Source organism: Urocitellus parryii, chromosome 6 (genome assembly GCF_045843805.1).
Source record: "Urocitellus parryii isolate mUroPar1 chromosome 6, mUroPar1.hap1, whole genome shotgun sequence".
In the NCBI taxonomy this organism is placed as follows: Eukaryota; Metazoa; Chordata; class Mammalia; order Rodentia; family Sciuridae; genus Urocitellus; species Urocitellus parryii.
The window spans coordinates 96,436,792-96,456,950 of NC_135536.1; the positions used below are offsets into that span (position 1 = coordinate 96,436,792).

A 20,159-nucleotide genomic window follows, 5' to 3' on the forward strand; every position below is an offset into this window, starting at 1 on the left:
GAGAGATTGATATAAGAAAACAATTCCTAACAGCCAATGAAAACAAATGGCATGACAAATCTTTTTGGGAAATATTTAAGGTAAAATATTAATAAACAACAATTAATGAAAAATAGTTGAGAAGTGTGATTCCTGTAGATGAGGTTCCTCTTCAAATGAGGAATCTGAAAGCACCACAAATTCAACCTAGCATTTATAAATCTTAGGAGTCTAGCATCTACCCAGGAAAGTATTTAAACTGAATCAAGTAATTCACAATCAAGACACCCAGTGAGTTCAATGTCCAGACAGTATAGAAAAATTACACAAATTCCAATACAAAAACTGAAAAAAACAACCCAAAGATATCTGAATACTTGTTAATATTAGATTTACTCCTCAGCAGCACCAAGTATTTTTTTACCATCTATGCCAGTGATTGTTATTGGAGGTCAAAATGATGTCTTGCACAGGTAAAGTCTCAACAAAACAAGGCTGGGAGTCAAAAGAAGACATTAAATTAGCATTTAAAGGCTTTCTTCCAACACTGTTCTGAGGATTTTCAGGGTCAGTCTGGTTTGGGAGCAAAACTACAGTGGCAAACACATTAGACCTTCTCCATTCCAACTCTGTGTACGTCAGGGTATGGGAATGTAATACCAGCACCTTGCCTAACATAAATTAAAACACTAATCAAAAAGACATTCTCCATTGACTTTTCAGACTACAGAAAAAGCTTCATGCTATTGAAAATATGTCCTGTCATTTTTAAAACTTAGTTTTATATAATTCAAAATATATGTCAAAGACAGACATAGTGGTGAACAACTGTGGTTCCAGCCATCTGGAGCCTGCGGTGGGAGGACTCCTTGAGTCCAGGAGTTAGAGACCAGCTTGGGCGATACAGCAAGACTTCATCTCAAAATAAAAAAATAAATAAATAAAACATAAGTCAAATTCAGTGGGGAAAAAAAAAACTGAAAAAAAATTCTTCTCCTCCTTATAGAGTTATTTAATTTGCCCTTATAACCTTTTTTAAGAACTTCCCAATAGCAACTAAAATCAGGCTGATAGTCATCCCTTTTTATTAACAACTCATGAGTAACTCCACCGAGAGAACTAAAATGCCCAAGAAGTTATCCCAGGGATTTTTAAGTCACCATGTGAAAAGTACAAAATATTTTCCTATGGCAGAATATGGCTCAAAAACACAGTATGATAAAATTTCTTTTTTCTTTTTAGGTGCTGGAGGTGGAACCCAGGGCCGTATGAATGCTGAGCACACTTTGCTACTGAACTACATCTCCAACCCAGAATTTTTAATATAAAGAAAATACAGTCAAAATATAAGTCTACACTGAACATATGTGGAAAAGATATTTAATTGTAAAATAGAAAAGTAGGCCAGAGTACAGTTTTAAGGGCAATTGCTTCTTTATACAGTATAGGTAATCTAGAGGGTTATTAGGGTTAAACATTTTCATAAAGCAATAAAACATTAAAAAATAAAGCAAGAAAAAAAGGGCTTGAAGTTATGTTTTACAAAAAAGAATGAACAGTCTTCAGAGTTTAAGGACCATACACTGTAGAATTCAAGAATATTGTGATGAGAGCAGGTTACAACATAGACATGGAGCTTTCACAGAGAAAAGTGTAAGTTACATCAGACATATCTATAGCATCACTGTAGTACAAAAAGTTCTTGTTCTACATACAAAAGCAATTTTTTTCCATAAGAATAATTTCCTGGGGGAAAATAAGTCCATGAAATATTTCAGAAACCCATATACATTTGAGTTTTCAAAAAAACATTATCTTAAAATCCAGTGCCTTAAAGTGCTTTCATGTGGAAATCATGATGGAAGGCACAAATACAGTTTCACGTCCCCACAATGAAATTTTCAAAAAAGCATAGATTTTGCAGAGTTTGCAAATTATTCAAGTTATCTTGTAAGCTGCTCCTTCTAAGAACATTGTCATTCCAATAAAACCAACTGCTAGCTTACTTGGTTTCAATTACCTACAGAATAAAAGGTTTGTGTGTTGTTGTTGTTTTCTGGTAGCTTTCATCATCTTTGTGGGAAAAATATCTATGCAAGTGATGCATTTTGAAATTATAAAACATGCAGAATATGTACAAACAGAAAGTTTAAAAAATATTTGCTTCATATACATGTAAATCTACTTGGGTATAGCTGAAATTGAACAAATATAAAAATTTGCTTTCTAAAAAATGTTTTCAGAGAATCTGAGACAACTTAAAGCTGTACAAAAGATTTCCTGGGAGAAATCTTTTCTTCACATAGAAGTTTATACCTACAGGAGTAATTCCAGCATTAGTCCACCATAATTATTACACAACATTTGGTCTAATCAACAACGATCACCCTTAAAACTGTTCTGTCTCTGAGAATTTAGGTTCATACTAAAAATCAAAAAGAAGCTCAATAACAGTGGCTTATTGTGTTTTTGGATCTCTTCAACAATCTTTTATCAACTCATGGAACTGTAAAAAAAAAAAAAACTATTTACAGAGTTCAGTTTTAAATACATTTCACAACTTCTAAAGTAAAGTTTATGATACAAGAATTCAGAGCTCATGGCTTAAGTCCAATTATTGATCTGCAGTCTCTTCTATTTCCTGTATTTCCATGACTGTACTCTTTTTGTATACAGTTCAAGATTGCATTCTTTCTTGACCAAAAGTAAAATCAAACTACATGTTCATTTTAACTAAACAGCTTCTTTATTAGTCTGAAGACGAGTCATAGCTTCTAATTTCTGTCTGTAAGCCTCGGCTTCCTGTTCTTTCTTAAGAAGCTGCTGTCGATATTTTTGTGCTTCTCGATTTGCTTCATCCAGCTGTTTCTGAAGAGCTTCTCTCTCCTAAATTAAAAAAATAATAATAAGTTTTTTTTCAATTATTGGTCAAATACATTACTAACACATTCAAGCATGTTTCTTTCACATAGAAAATCTGCAGTAGCCATAGTAGATTTCTATTGATATTTCCTAGACATCTTACCTTTTCAACCAATTTCACTAGTAATTAAATCATAATTTTTTTGCTCCACATTATAAGATGTAAATTACTTTCTAATCTCAAATTTCTGAGTTAAAAATAAGACTAACCCAAATGGGTATTTGTACTTTCATATGTACTATAAAAACTTAAGAAGTTTTCAAAGAGCCAGGTGACAGTGCTGTACACATACAATCCCAACCACTTGGGAGGCTGAGGCAGGAGGATCACAACTTCAAGTTCAAAGTCAGCCTGACTAAAACAATGAGACTTTGTTTCAAACTAAAAATAAAACAAAACAAAAAAGCAGAGTTTTAAGAGAAAACTATACAACTATACCTTTTTATATCTATATTTGTGATGTTTTCATCTAAAGGTAATGATAGAGATCTCTATCATTATATATGTATTAAATTCTTCAATAAATTTAGAGCTGAAAAACAAATCCAATCCAATGAATAATGGTATTGTTCAAATCCAATCCAATGAATAATGGTATTGTTCAAATCCAATCCAATGAATAATGGTATTGTTTTTCCTCCTCCTCACCCGGCCCCTATTAGTTACTTCATATATTATGTATTATATACATTATATTATTATTAAATATGTAATATAATATATATTATATATTATATCATATTATATATTTTAGGGAAAACATTTCAAATATTCCTTTCCCATACCTCTTGTAAGCACATAAACAAAAGAGGTAACCTGCATAGGCCCAGACTCTAGGAAAGTTTCCATTATCTTAGGAATGAAGCAACCTAGACAGGTGTGGTGGTGCACACCTGTAATCCCAATGATTCTGGAACCTGAAGCAGGAGGATCACAAGTTGGACCTTGTCTTGAAGTAAAAAATAAAATACAAAATAAAAAGGGCTGCGAATGTAGCTCAGCAATAAAGCACCCCTGAGTTAGAATCTCAGTATCAAACAAAAGGAATAAATCAACCCCATCACAGGATGCAGGACCCTCTTAGTGAGGTAGAATTATAAATCAAGAAAATTCGGGCTCACTTTGGGCAAGAAATTTGACTAGAGGAAACTGAAGGTGAGCAGTGGGCAGCCTGCTAGAAGGGCAGTATAAGGGTCTGTTCCTATATATCCACTGCCTCCTTGATACTTGCTCACTAAAGACACCAAAAGAGTCCCTTCACTTTGTTTTTCATATAGTGCACAAGAAGGATCATATACAATCCACCTGCCTTCCTGTGATCCTGCCTCCTTTCCTACACTGAGAATGAAGTTAGATCCAACATTTATTTTTTCCATGGGCTGGCCAGAAATGGGAGTGACTGATTATATAAGTGGTCTCCAAATCTTCTAATTACACTAAGTGTTCAAGTATAATAAAAGAATGATTCTTACCACTAACCAGGCCTACCCTGATGCTTCTTTATACCTTAGCCACCCTCTTCTTACCCCTTTCTAACCATAACTTTAGCAAAGATGAATGACAGCATAGGAACAAGCCAAATACCCAAGAGCCGAGCCTCAGGTAAATTATGAAAACTAGTACCCCAGCACATGATGAAGGATTTTATCCCTACCAATGGATAGGGATAGAGGGTGAGATGGCTTGTGTACTGCTGCCTCAGGAGCTAGATATCACTTCTCTGGAAGGAACACTCTCAATCATGAAAAAGTATTTTAGAAATTTACATGTGTTCAGAGCACAGAAAGCAAGGAGTCTCAACTGCACCTCAGAGGACCTCATGTGCTGTCTAAGTTTCTTTTTAAAACAAAACAACAACAACAACAAAAAACCTTTACATATATTAAGCAAGAAAGTCCTTTCGCAGGCAAAACTTAGAATATAGATAAAAATCTGCCCCAATTTAGTAGGAAATATTATATCATATTAAACCTAAAGTATCTTCTATTATTATCTATTTATTAATATTTAGACTCAGCAAGAGATTCACTATCATTGCAGAAGATGCAAATAAACTGAGGTAAAACAGTCCAAAAATGACAATACTTTAATCCTATTATAAATAGAATATGTATATTCACATTCATATTTGTTTTTGCATGTGAATGCATATATACAAATTTTATGTTTTCATGCTGGGGATCAACTTCAGGACCTCACACATGCTAGGCAAGTGCTTTACTACTAACCCCATCCCCAAAAAGTAGAATATTATTTTAATATAAATAAAATGAAAGCTCCCTTCTGTCTACCAGGCCAAACAAAAGACTTCTTTTACACTGGATTTTTTTGACCAGATCTGTAAAATCTGAAAAACAATGCTCATTAACACTGTTCTTTGAATATACTGAAAGTATGATTAACATTATAAATTTTTATGGTGTTTTCCCTTTTTACTTAGTTCCTAGGAAAAGAGTCTTTCTGCCACCTCACTTTTCAAAGCAAGTAATAATCTCTGAAAAGTGGAAAACATCATTTTCTATTTTACAAAGAGTCTTTGCTTCCCTGCTAATTTGTCAAACATTTACTGAATATACATCACATGCAAGACAGTTCCTTAATGCAAACAGTTGGTTGTTCGAAACATTAACAGTGGCAAGAGACTGACATTTGAGATTTATATTTAAATAGAAACACCAAACAAATGGTTTAATCCTTTGCAATAAAACTACAATGAAAATGATTCTGACATTTTAAAGTAAACATAATTTAGTCTCCAAATATGTAATACTGGAGTGTTTTTCTAGGGATTGGGGTTACAACTCAGTGACAAATAATAACAATGCTTTACATGTGCCAGGACCTAGATTCAATCCCCAGCACAAAACAAAACCAAAAAAAAAAAAAGATTTTTCTGTCAACATCTCAACATTGAAGAATTTGAAGGAAAAAAAAATCCTGATAATAATCAACATGTAGTGGCAATAAGGAATATATTTATCTAAGCCACAACTTCAAACCAAAGCAATAAGTTATTATTACATTTATTGCTAATGTAATAAATAAATAATTAAATGATAGGACAAGAAAAAAATTGAATGCCAGATGCACACCTGTAATCCCAGCAACTCAGGAGGCTGAGGCAGAAGGATTCCAGGTTCAAGACCAGCCTCAGCAACTTAGTGAGGCCCTAAGCAACTTAGTGAGATCATGTCTTAGAGTAAAAAATAAAAGGGGCCGGGGACAGAGCCCAGTGGTTAAGTGTCCTTGAGTTCAATCCCTAGTACCAAAAGAAAAAGAAAAAGAAAAAGAAAAAGAAAAAAAGATTTGAGCTTGGTTTATTTTCAAACAGGATTCTTTAATTCTGTTTTAGTTAACAGCAATGATCTCAAACACTTTTTATCATTTTTAATATATAATTTTCTAATATTTCAATTTACATTTTGCTACTATAAAACCAAAAATATCACTATAGTGATTTATCTTCTACCATACTTAAATATGAAAAATAATAGCAATTAACATTTAAGTAAGCATTTACTATATGCTCACTTTTGCAAGAGTCCTCCTTAAAATAATCTTACATTGCAGGTCCTACTGTTTTTCCATTTTTAGTGATAGGAAAACCAAGCCTTAAAATGTTAAATAACTTGACCAAGATCATACAATCAAAAAAATTATAGAATAACCAGTGTAACTCTACATCATGTATAACCACAAAAATGGGAAGTTATATTCCATGTATGTATAACATATCAAAATACACTCTACTGTCATGTATATCTAAAAAGAACAAATAAAAAATAAATTACAGGGCTGGAGTTGTGGCTCAGTGGTAGAGCGCTTGCCTAGCATGCGCAAGGCCCTGGGTTCGATCCCCAGCACCACATAAAAATAAATAAAATAAAAGCATTGTGTCCAACTACAACTAAAAAATAAATTTAAAAAAAAGAATAAATAAATAAATAAATTACAAAGTAACTGGATATGGGGGAGCAGACCTGCAATCCCAGAAACTCAGTAGGCTGAAGCAGAAGGATCACAAGTTCAAGGCCAGCCTCAAAAAATTAGTGAGACCCTAAGCAACTCAGTGAGAACCTGTCTCAAAATCAAAAATAAAAAGGACTGAGGATGTAGCTCACTGGTAGAGTATCCGTGGGTTCAATCTCCAATAAAAATATGTATATATATGCATATCTACATATATATTTATATATATATATATAACTTAAAACTAAATAAAATCTAAACCTAAATTTGATTCCAGACCCTTATTTAAAAAAAAAAAATCCTAAACACTAGAAAAAAAATTTTTTTTAAAGAAAAACTAGACCAGGTTTGTGCTATTTGCTTGTATATAAACTTCAATTTTCTTGCAGCCTTGGTTCAATTATAACAAATATTATCTTGTTTTTAATTAACAAACTATTCTTGACATACATCCACACCTACTCATTTCCATATTGTCCATGGCTGCTTTCTCACTATAATGGCAGAACTGAGCAGCTGTAACAGAGACCAGCTCATAAAGTCAAAAAATTTCAATCTGGTCCTTTTACAAAAACACTTGGTCTTCTTTGGTCCTAGAGAAACAAACTATCAAGAAGAAACACAACTACAGAAAATTTAAAATTTTAACAGATCAAGAAAGATCTGTTAATAAAAGAAAAACAGATTGGAAAAAATTATAATAAACATTGACCTTACAGAGGTCAATTTTTAAAAGAGCACTAGGATCCTGATCCACCCCTGGTTAAAAGACACAAATATTTCATTAAAAATAACAGGGTTGGAGATGTAGTTCAGTGGTAGAGTGTTAACATAAAAAAAGCCCTGGGTCAGCTGCCTAACACCATTAAAAAAAAAAAAAAAAAGTCTACTAGAAGAAAAAAACATATGCCAACCTCAAAAATAAACAAACAAAATTCATTGTTAAACTTACTTTTCACTAATCTTTGTGACAAAGAAAGCAAAGGTCTTTCCTGAATTCACATAACTATGTAAGTAATAAGAGAAAACCTAATTCACTAATTAATTACATTAACTCCCTCCCATGTATACAAGAGTTAATTTCAGTTCAGATCAGGATATTGTTGCTTATTTATGGAAGAAATCTGTAAATAGTACACTTCCTTCAACAATATCTTCAATAGAGTAATATTATCAAGAGGTAGTAACAGTTACATACACTATTGGAATTCATTCAATGTCTTCTATTTTCCCCTCCAAAATACAAACTCATTTCATTCCTTTATGTTTTTACAATGCAGATGTAAAAGTCAAAAAATTTAAAATAAAATTTCTACAATTTGAACTAATTTTCCCAGAGATTACCGGAGAAACCTTTTCATTGTTGGATGGAAAACTTGTAAACACAAAATTCTTGGCACCTTTGTTACAGACAGTCACTCTGGAAATTATGGACACGAGACATAAAACTCACACATCAGATTCTATATGTTAATCTTTTAATTCCTTTACAAGTTTTTAAATTTCATCATTATGAATATTCTTAGACCACATGAATCAAAATGCTGCCCTGTGCATTGCAAAGTGTCAAGCCAGTCTCTATCCACTAAATGCCAGTTGTATGCCACTAGTCATAACCAAAAATGTCTCCAGACACCACCAAATGTCCCCTGGAGTTAAAATTGCTCCAGTTGAGAATCATTGCTTAACAGAAACTCTTTGGATTACAATCAAGTTGTTACTTAAGAAATCAGTGTAAAAGTCTGCTAGAATATAAATTCAAAAGAATGACTTTATGTATTATAGAAAAATGATTACCTGTTTTGATATAAACACTGGAGGCCATCTCTTCATTCTTTAATTCTAGCTCACCTCTACTACCTATACTCACTGTATATGTCAAGATCTCTGTGTAATAGCCCTTAAGAGGTCATGTAGCCTTGGCTTGAATATTTCCAGTGACAAAAAATAAGATTTCCATTACTAGAAAGTTCTATTAAAAATAAAACAAACAAAAAATACTCCTCTTTATTCAAGCGAAAACTATCACCCTAAGTTCTCTTTCCTTGGTCCTAGTATTAATACCTCAATTCCTACTTTCCTATTATTTTCAATCATTCTCCCTAATCTCTGAAAAATTATAAGAGAGGAATCAGGATGAACTTCTGAGGGAAACAGTAATGTTCGCTGGCTTGTACATAAGGGTCAGGCTGCACACTCATTGTTTTAAAACATACTTATGGAATTGTCTAAAAATAAAAAATAAAAAGGAGCTGGAAATGTAGAGCACCTCTGGGTTCAATTCCTAGTACCATAAAAAATATAACAACAATAAAAGATATATATGAGAAGTGTATTTTTAAATATCTCCTTTTTCTGATAACAAAAATCTTTTAAAAGAATTACTAAAGGCTCATCAAGTTTACTATACACATATCAGATACTACCAATACATATATATATATATATAAAGAGTATGTTGACTTTTAAAATTCTCATTAAAACCCTAAAATGAGATAAATATTTAAATAAATGAGACCAAGAAAGACAACTTGCCTAAAAGTTGACAGATCAAGAGATAATATTCAAACCCAGATTCTCTGATGTCATGTTCAATGTTGTTTACACTACAGTTTCTCTTTCAAAGTAACTCTCAAGAATAACTCTTTTTTTATTCGTAAGTTCAAGGAACATAATTTTATTAATACTCGTGGCAAAGAAAAAACTGAGGTAGCTGTGGTTTGGTTACACCTACAAACTGGTTTACACAAATTATTTTGAGAGCGGGGGGAAAAAAGAAGTTGAATTCTATCAACAATCTAAATTAATTTCCCTCAAGATCTTAATGGTAAAATAAAAAGTTATTTATTGCTTTTAAAAACAACCCATCCAACAAACATCAACCTTTTTTTAAAACAGCCCCCTAGCCCAATTAAGCATTTGCATTTCATTTTCGAAAGAAAAAGAATTTTTAGTCAGTATATAGTGACATTTTCCTTTAATGACTTGTGAGAATGGTATAAGTTTAACAGAAAACAAAGGATGGAATGCAAGAACCAAAGATGTCCCAATGTTATCAGGATGACAGACTCTGTTACAAACAAATGCTTTACTCACTCATTCATTCATTCAATATTTATTTATTGAGAGCTTACTATATGTATAAGACAAAAAAAATTAAACAAAGTGATAACACTATGCACTTTCATTCTGTATAAAAACAACATGGTCAATAATAAATATATAAGACAAAATAATAATAATAAAGAAAAATAAATTGAATTTATTTTGGATGACTGCCGCAAAACACACCGGGTAAAAGACTCCTTACTTCTATTTCTGCAGATTCCACCCGGTTTTCAATTATTTCGATACATTGTCTCTTAGCTGGTGGTTCTTCACTTATAACAGTTTCTTCAGCAATGTCTGTTGCTGGTACTGTTAACACTAAAATGAAAAGGTGTACACATTACTTCGTTCTCTCAGATAGCTTTAGAATTAATAAACTAGTCTTGACACTGTTGATGCTACTCACCTAAGTATATTCCAAAACAATAATTTCAACATACTGATTTGCTTTTATGAAAAGGTCTGTACTTGTCTTTTTTGCTTTCTTGTTTTTTTTTTAACTGAAATCTACTTATTATTTACTTAAAAAAACTTTTATAGATAATTTATTAATATGTCGCAAACTCAAAACAATATTTAACCAGTTTATTTTGTGAGGTTTCATGCCCATCCCACTAACATAATCCCACCAATTACTTTCTTGTATATTATTCCTATATTAATTTATATAAAAATAAACATGAAAATATATGGGTAGCATACATACAATGCCTACATTCAAACATATATACAATATGTTGTTCTACATTATCTTCTTTCACTCCCTACATTTACAGCATCTTATATTAATATACAGAGCTTCCTTTTTTCAGCTGCATAATATTTCATCATATGGATACACCATTATGAATACAGTTTATAAACTTTATTTTCCAATTGGATTTTGTCACCATTTCTTTTTTTTTAATATTTATTTTTTATTTTTCGGTAGATACAACATCTTTGTTTGTATGTGGTGCTGAGGATCGAACCCGGGCCGCACGCATGCCAGGCAAGCGCGCTACCGCTTGAGCCACATCCCCATTCCTGTCACCATTTCTCTGTAGCTCTTTATATAAATGTAAATATTAGAAAAGCTGTCATTGCTTTACACAGCAATGTTTTTACAAGTAAAAACCTTGCAAAACAATTTTATTGATGAATGGGGAAAATTACAGTTGCTCTATGATTTTTTTCTAAATTTTTGTCAAAACATTAAAAATTAAAAATTCCCTTTCACTTATAAATGTAAACAGAAATTAGAAAATGGCAAAATTTCTATTTGAGAACAATAAAATTTAGAACACTAGAAATACTGAGAAGAAAAGAATGTTCTTTCTATCATATTACATTTATGAATTCACTCATGATGAACTAAGAATTTGTATTTGTTTCACTGGACTGTCTATATACTCTACATATTCATGTTATCTATACATTTTTAAATTAGGGAGGCTTTAAATTTTTATTTAAATATTTAGTAAGGTCTTCCCAGTGTGCTCCCCCCCCCCCCAGAGTTTTCCTTATTCTTCCTTCCCCCTCTCCCTATCAACATAAATTTTAAAATTCATTTGCATAATTATAGGGGGAAATAACCTGTTGATCTTTGCTATGGGCTGAATTGTAAACTCCTCTCCCAACTCCAATTCATGTTAAAGACCTAACCTCCAGGAACACTAAATGTGACTGTATTTGGAGATAAGGCCTTTAAAGAGATTGAAGTAAAATGAGAACTTATGGGTGGATCCTAGTCTAATATTATTGGTGTCCTCATTAGAAAAGAAAATTAGGCACATATAACACAAAAAAACTGAAGACAATTAAGTGAAAAAATATAGCCAGAAGGCCATCTACAAGCCAAGGAAAGAGGCCTGAGAATAAACTAGACTGGACAACACTTTGATGCTGGATTTCTAGCTCCCAGAAATGAGAGAAAATAAATTTCTATTGTTTAAGTCACCCAGTCTGTTTTGTAACAGTCCTATCAAACTAACAGTCCATTTTTCATGACATATTACAACTATAAATTAACTCAGGAAGAATTGAAAGTTTTACGATAATGAGCCTTCACTTTGAAAAGCATGGATATTTCCCTTTATTTGTTCATCAATGGTTAGTCTGTAAATGTCAGGTTTTGGAGACAATTTTATATCTGCTTTATACAAATATTTGGAAATTTTCCTCTTTTTTGAAAAAAATTAGTTCTTCAAAGCTTTTGTGGAAGCATCTGGGCTTAATCCAAACCTTGGACCAGCTGTCAACGGATGTCTACAGAGCGGGAGAGAAAAGCTCCCAAGCTTCATAGGTCAAGAGTTTCCTCTTCTTTGGCTATAGCAACAAAATTTTTTCTTGAAATCTGGTCTCTCTTTAGTGCCACAGCTCCTCTGTTAACTCAAAACAAAACCCAACTTAGAAGTTCTATCTCTAGCCTTGCCCCCCCACCAATTCCTTCACTGCCCATGAAGAGGCACTGTCTTTACAATTCTGGTCATTTCCTTAAAGGTTTTGTGTGTACATACTTCTTTGGCACTGAAGGGTATGCTTGATCAAATAGACTCTTTCTGCACCTTCTCTCTCTGACTCCTCAGTATTCATTCCTTATTCTAATTTAGCCATGTATGTACAGTCCCTATTCATGCTGAGGCTCTATTCTTATCGGAATGTATATTTATTGGTGATTTCTGAGCTCAATCCTACTCTTTCCTTGATAAACCATTGTGGGTTTTCATGTGGGTCCTCTTGTCCTGGCTGCAAGGGTCCTATATGTTTTGAACAATAAACAAAACTTAAAATGTGGGAATTTGAGGTTTTCTCAGCCTTTCAGTTTCACTAAAAATGTAGCTGAGGCTTTCGTTTCATCTATTTTTTACTCTTTGTGGTTTTCAAGGAGAAAAAAGGGGAGAGGGGACTCACAATAAAGTTTCTAAAAGTTGTCACTATATTCCTACTACAGGGACTTGTTTTTCAGTAGTTTTCCTTATGTGGTATTTTTAAAAGTTCACATGATATTCCAATTGTATAAAATGGCCTGCGAATTTATTGTCCAGTGCTGCTTTGAATTATTTTCTGTACTTCTGTGTTGATATTTAAGCCTATTTTCCAACCAGAATACTTTGGGGCCAATTTCTTTCCACCTGATGCATAGTCTGAAAAAGTAAGTTAATTTTAATATTAACCTAAATAAATAAATACTAGGCAATCATGTCTGTTATAAATATATCACAATTTCCTGAAAATTAAAAATAAACACAAACTTTAAGTAAATGTCCACTACTAACCTTGCTGTCCATCTGGCATGGTCACAATGATGGGCTGACCTATTCCACTGGTTGGAATGGAGTGCAAATTTCCAAGCTGAATTCCATCTGTGACTATTGTGATGACTTGTTGACCCCCTGAACTAACTACTTGCTGAATTGCACCATCCACAGATTCTGCAGTAACCACTTCTTCTGTGGCCACTACTGGGGGGGAAAAAAAAGTAAAGTAAAAATCAGTGTACATATCTAGCAGTATGAATAGATATTTAGTTTTGCTTCTTCTGCTACTTTTGCTTTCTCTGCTTCTTTCTTATGCAGGACAACTTTTACAGTTTTTAAACTCAATGTAAATGGCTGGATTACAAGTGCTGCAATTTAAAATAATAGTTTCTTTTCTTTCTTTTCTTTTTATTTTGAGACAGGCTCTCACTAAGTTGCCCAGGCAGGCTTCAAACTTGGGATTCTCCTGCTTCAGTCTCTGAGTTGCTGGGATTATAGGTATGTACTACTACACTTGGCTTTCAACTACCTTCATGAGTGCGTTTAAATAAACAGTTTCTCTTCTTTTCAAGGTACAAAATGTATAAAATCTTCTAAAATCATGACAAAGGTTCTGTCTACTCAATAAAATTCCATAATTCAAATTGGTTATATTCCATTCATATTTACACATATGAGTTGATATACAGAATAAATAGTATTCCCTTTTTTGATTGAGTGAGCAAGGATTGCTTTGATAATAAGCAGCATACAGATCTGGTACTACATGATAGTGAACAAAACAGTATTGAAGATTACATAAATAAAATCCCAAAATATGCTCTTAGTAATTTGAGAGGCTCAAAGGATTCTGGCAACTAAAAACAGCATTTCTGGCTCTGCCTGAGTAAAGAAATCACAAGTTAATACTGCCAAGATCCTTTTATACAAGCAATCCTATATTCAACTACTGACCCCAAAAGACATGAAATGGGAAAATTCATAATTTGGGTTTTTTTAGCTGTAGATGGATACAATATCTTCAATTTTTTTTTGTGGTTCTGTGAATCGAAACCAGTGCCTTGCACATGCTAGGCAAGCACTCTACCACTGAGCCACAACCCCATCCCTCATAGCAGCTTTTTTAAAATAGTAAAAACTAGAAATAATCTACATATTCATTGACAGTAAATAAACTGTGGTAGAGTCATATATTGGAATACTACATAATAACTAAAATGTCTACATGCAAAACATGGATGAATTTGATAAAAACAATACTGAGTTATGTAAAACAGGCATGAAACTAAATACACTGTCTGCCTTCTATTTAGGAATTGAGGAAGCATTATGCAGAAATGATTATTTTGTGATAATTCATTAAATTGGACATTTATTGTCTATGGACTTTCCAATGTACATGTTAATTTCAATAAAGGAGCATCAAAAGGAATAATAATAGTGAATGGATTATTCATAATGAATTTTTAAAAATCTCTATATAATAATATTTTGTAGGGCTAGGATTGTGGCTCAGGGGTATGTGTAAGGCATTGGGTTCGATCCTCAGCACCACATAAAAATAAAGGTATTGTGTCTACCTACAACTAAAATATAAATGTTAAAAAAATACATATATCTTGTAAAAACAAAGGAGGGGGGAGTCAAAGATCTTGACAGAAGATATCTATCGAAGAATGACAAATTTGAAAAAATCACTTTAATATAATAATTGATTCAAGCAAAGATTACTAGTGAGTAATAAAAGCACTGGTGAAATGTTTGGGGACAACAGGATATTTAAATATTCTCAAAGTATTTCACCAAAGACTAACATTGGTTGCAAAGGGGAAAGAGTACCTTTAAAGACCTGGCAGTTACCAAATGCCATTATCAAGTCCACCTGATATTATGTACCTCATGATATGATGCAATAAGAGGTTACAAAATATCACTGTGTTCCTCTGAAAGTGTTTGACCTCCATCTATCTATTAAGAAACAAATGGGGAAGCTGGGGTTATAGCTCAGTGGTAGAACACTTGCCTAGTACATGTGAGGCACTGGATTTGATCCTCAGCACCATATAAAAATAAATGAATAAAATAAAGCACAGTGTCCATCTACAACTAAAAATATTTTTTTTTTTTAGAATTTTTAATATTTATTTATTTATTTTTTTTAGTTCTCGGCCGACACAACATCTCTGTTGGTATGTGGTGCTGAGGATCGAAACAAACAAACAAACAAATGGGGGCCTGGTAAGAAAGGAAAACAGGAAGTAATAGGATCGAACTCAGCACCTTGCAATGCAAGTGCTCTACCACTGAGCTACAACCTCGGCCCCTCTAATTAACATTTTTAAAAACCTATTACTCAAGGCAACACTTACACAAAGAGCAATTAAATAAAAGCTTTCTCTACCCAAATCAAGCTACTGTCCAGATATAACATTTGCTCTTGAGTTGCTACCAACTCACAGCAGAACATCATGGATAAAAATGATTTTGCATTTATTTCAGAGAGAAAGACCACAAATATATGAATATATGGAATGCTTTTTTTTTAGGCAAGATAAATGCCGGGATCCTAGTTTTCAAGAAGACAAACTTGTGGCAACAGACCTGGCTTCCACCTTGTCACAGCATTATTTGATAATCAAGAATCACAACACAAACCATAGAACCCTCAAAATGCAAACAACCTTTGTTTTGAGTGCTTTCATTATTTTTGTTTGCCTTAAACTATAATTAAATTTTATCACGAAGCACTTAAGGAAATTTCAGGAAGATAGTTACAAAATAAAATACAGGGCACTAAATAAAAAAATACTCAATAGGACAACTATTAAGGCTTTCAAATGCATTAACTATTGCTTTGATTTTTTTAAAAAATATCCATATGAAAAAGAAATGTTCACTGGTTGAATACTAAATATAAGTAGTAATATTTTAAAGTATAATCATAAGAAATTTCTGAGATCACACGCAATCAAGATACAACTCAACTTTCATCATTGCACTATTTACAATGACTGTCATTAAAGTAAGAGTTCTTGTCTTTCATCTAAAAAGCTTTCTTTTCAAGTTGTGCAACGGTAAGGTATTTAAGAAAAAATTAAAAGGAAACTAATTATGGAAGAAGACAAAGCACCCTCCCCCAACCTTAAGAATAACTCAACAATAAAATGTTGAAACATTTAAGAATAAAAGAGAAAGCCTAAAAATTCTAAAAATGATTTTATATAATATGTATGTGCACATATATATATTTTTCCAAAATATAAAAACCTTGGATAAAAAGTAACTGCTATTTCATAAATATTGGTTGATCTAATTCTGAAGTCAAGCTCTAATATTTAAAAAGAGCTAATAATCTACAGCACCTTTGAAAATAGTTGGGATCTCTTATTCAACATGACTTTTGAATTATAATGCCATAAAACTAAAATAAGGCAGGGAAGAAAATTATCTTTGAAAAAGACTGAAAAGTCTATCTGTAATATTTAAACAATAAAATAAAAACTTCATTGAAGAAAAAATAACATTCAAAGATATTATGCTTGCAATCAAACCTGAAATTAAAAACAAAAAATACCTCATGAGGCCCAGGTACTAATGCCTCTAAAGTCAATTCAGTTTTATTACCCTGTTAGGAACAGACCAAAAACCAATATGTTAACAGGTAGGTACCTGTTAAACTACACCATTAGGGAGAAAGGAAGGAACTTACAGCCGCTACCTGACATATTACAACACCTTTGAAATACCATCTTACAAGCAATTAGCAGAAGTTGCTCTGAAGACAAAAAGAAGAGTGATCATAGATTTCTATTTAATCTAGGAATGATAAGGACTGCTGGAAGTATAAAACAGGGGTTTCATGAAATGGTATTTTAAAAGAACCTGATATTTACATGGCAAAGATAAAACCTACCTTCCTCCTCCCAGCCCTTAGCACTGGAGATGGAACCCAGGGGGTGCTTTATCATGGAGCTACTTCTCCAGCCTTTTTTAAAATTTTGAGACAGGATAGTCTCAAGTCACTGAGATTACAGGCACACACTACCACATCCTGCAAAACCTACATCTTAGGCAACTACAGTTTCTAATTCTACACATAAATAAGTCTCAAATCTATCCACTTCTTACTGTCTCCTTGTCAAATCCTCACTCATGCTGCCATTATATGTTGTTCCTAATTGATTGCATTAGACTCCTAACTAAACGCCCTTCCAGAGTCTTCTATGCCTGCCAAAATGATCACTTTTAAAGTTCTCTATAATCTTACTTTCAACCCCTATGTTATTCTCCCTCTCACTGGGTTCAGTTGCATTGGACTCTGGGTCTCCTTGAAAATATAAGCTCTTTCTGTCTCAAAAATTTCACATGTCTTTCCTCCTGATATGTTCTTCCCTCAACTTTTCCCTAATTTCTACTTAATCCTTTAGGAAGACTCCATGACTCACCAGAGTAGCCTGTAACCTATGGCAGAAAGACAAGAAAATGTGATTGCCTCTGTTTATGAAGACTGTACTCCATTTTCCTAAAGGAAAAATGTGCCTGCAATCTCCAAGACAGCTTTTATTCTTCTGTCTCTTCATTTTAGGAATGGTTTTCAAAATGAAATAACTTCCAAAGTAGTATGGCTTGGAATGTGTTCCTATCCATTCTTTGGGCCAGCAACTCAACACCCACCCCTCTACAAACTCTTCCCAACTCCAGCTGTTCCCTCTGAACAACAGTAATCCAGTGAGATATTCCAATCATCAAGCCTTGACAAACTGCAATTCTATTTATTTATAAAATCAAGAAGATAGCACCATCATTTAGTTGTGCAACAAAAGCATTTTAATAGACTTCATGAGATTCTCACTGGACTAACATTAAAATTTGTTTTATATGCCAAAAATGGTTCTACTGTAGTCATGAAAGTGCAAGACTTACACACACATATGAAGTAACAACTAGTGTAAACATAGTTCTTACACTATATTTGGTCCACAATCATTTTAAAAAGGCATGACAGGAACAGAACACGTAATTCAATAAACTATTACCAGAAAAAGTTACAGATACATCTTTGAAGTAAAAGTAGGAATAGTGATCATTTTTGCTTGATATGAGACAAAATGATAACCACACAAGTACTTATTTCTATTGCAAACATTCCAAAAGAGACCAGTCCACAGATCACCCAAAGAAACGTATAAGAAAGAGAATACTGACAGCCAGGCAGGGTGTTGCATGCCTGTAATCCCAGTGATTTGGGAGGCTAAGGCAGAAGGATCATGAGTTCAAACCCAGCCTTAGCAATTGAGGGAGATCCTAAGCAACTCAACTAGACTCTGTCTCTAATAAAATATAAATATAAAAAAGGGCTGGGGATGTGGCTCAGTGGTTAAGCACACATGCATTTAATCCCTGGTACCAAAAAGAAGGAAAAAATAAATAAACTATATAGTGGTCAAAGACACATAACTTGTGAACTTGTCAGACTTTGACCACAAGCCTCTGTTCATTACTTAGTAGCCACATGACCTTAGGAAAAACTATTCAACCTTCACAAATCTGTTTCATCATATGTAAAATGAAGACGCTTCTAATACATTTTGCAGATCCTTAGATGCTCTTGAAAAATACATATTTCTAAAATCAAAATGAATGTAATGATTGTTGGGTAAAGAAACCAAATAGCCAAAATGAAAAAAAAATAATTTGTGGCAGATTTATCACTGCCTAAGCAGGTACCAACTGAGTAAGAAGATATACACTTCAGCGGAATTGTGACATAAGTATTGGTGGCAATATACTTAACTGAACTTTTACTTAATTCAAGCTCTTAAAAATCTCTTCAAAGGGATTCTATTATGATATAGCATTGAAATGAAAAGTTATTATGCTCATAGAAGATTGTAAAGTCACATGCAATAAAAGTCAACTGAAATTCTGTCAGACTAGACCATAAAAATTTTCAAAGATAGGAGAAGTTAAAAAGGTTAGTATAACCAATTTAAGGAGCTAAAAATCTAAATGTCAGAACTTCTAGCTGACTTTTAAGAAAAGCTATTGAATTTCAGGTATATGCTTTTTTTTTTTTTTTTTTTTTTTGGTACTAAGTATTGAACCCAGGGGTGCTCAACCACTGAGCCACATATATCCCCAGCATTTTTTGTTTTGAGGTTTTTTTTTGTTTTTTTGTTTTTTTTTGTACCAGAGGTTAATCTCAGAGGTACTCAACCCCTAAGCTATAGCCCCAGCCCTATTTTGTATTTTATTTAGAGACAGGGTCTCGCTGAATTGCTAAGTGCCTCTCTGAGTTGCCAAGGTTGGCTTTGAACTTGTGACCTTCTGTCTCAGTCTCCCAAGCCACCAGGATTTACAGGCATGCGCCATCACACCTGGCAAGGTAGATGCATTTTAATTAACAATATTTTCAAGTTTAACCAAAAAGAAACCACCAATAAAATAGGTTTTTTCTTTTTTTTCTTTCTTCTCTGAGGTGCTAGGGATTGAACCCAATGCCTCACACATGTTGACCTTTGCGCCTCGTTCAGAAATCAACTTTCTTTGATAGTTTCTGTACTTACAAAGGTGCTAAAAAGAGCCAGACATACATTCATTATAAAAGCAATATGCAAACATGATGATGCATATAACTGTTAATGGCCAAAAATAATTCAGAAAAATCTAGACTCCCAAATAAAAAGACTTAGATTCAAACTTTATGTGATGTAAGAAGCTGGAGAATTACTAATTAGTTGAAAAAAGAAAGGAAAAAAAGAAAAAGGTAGGAATTATTTTTCTTCCAAGTTAAAAAAAAAAAATCCAAAATTATTTACCTTAAAGCTTTTCAGTGAGGATCCAGTGAAATCATAGGTAAAAAATTTACAGTGGTGCCCTTGCACACGGTAAGCAGTCAATGACTTGCTACTGTTATTATTAAACTTTTAAAAAACACTAAT

The 20,159-nt window shown here is 33.0% G+C and overlaps 1 protein-coding gene across 6 annotated transcripts in view; it reads right to left on the minus strand.

Moving 5' to 3' along the window:
* Positions 1 to 1,356: 1,356 nt before the first annotated feature.
* The window catches only part of Gabpb1 (GA binding protein transcription factor subunit beta 1), a 59,520-nt gene continuing 40,717 nt past the window's right edge, over positions 1,357 to 20,159 (minus strand). For 5 of the 6 annotated variants that reach the window (XM_026390694.2, XM_026390685.2, XM_026390664.2 and 2 more), the window contains exons 7-9: positions 13,237 to 13,422; positions 10,182 to 10,297; positions 1,357 to 2,865 (exon numbers count right to left, since the gene is read on the minus strand). In XM_026390694.2, coding sequence (XP_026246479.1) covers positions 2,713 to 2,865; positions 10,182 to 10,297; positions 13,237 to 13,422 — 455 coding nt within the window. In that variant the 3' untranslated portion in view covers positions 1,357 to 2,712. The remainder of the gene's footprint in view (positions 2,866 to 10,181; positions 10,298 to 13,236; positions 13,423 to 20,159) is intronic. The other variant, XM_026390692.2, reaches the window with a different exon arrangement.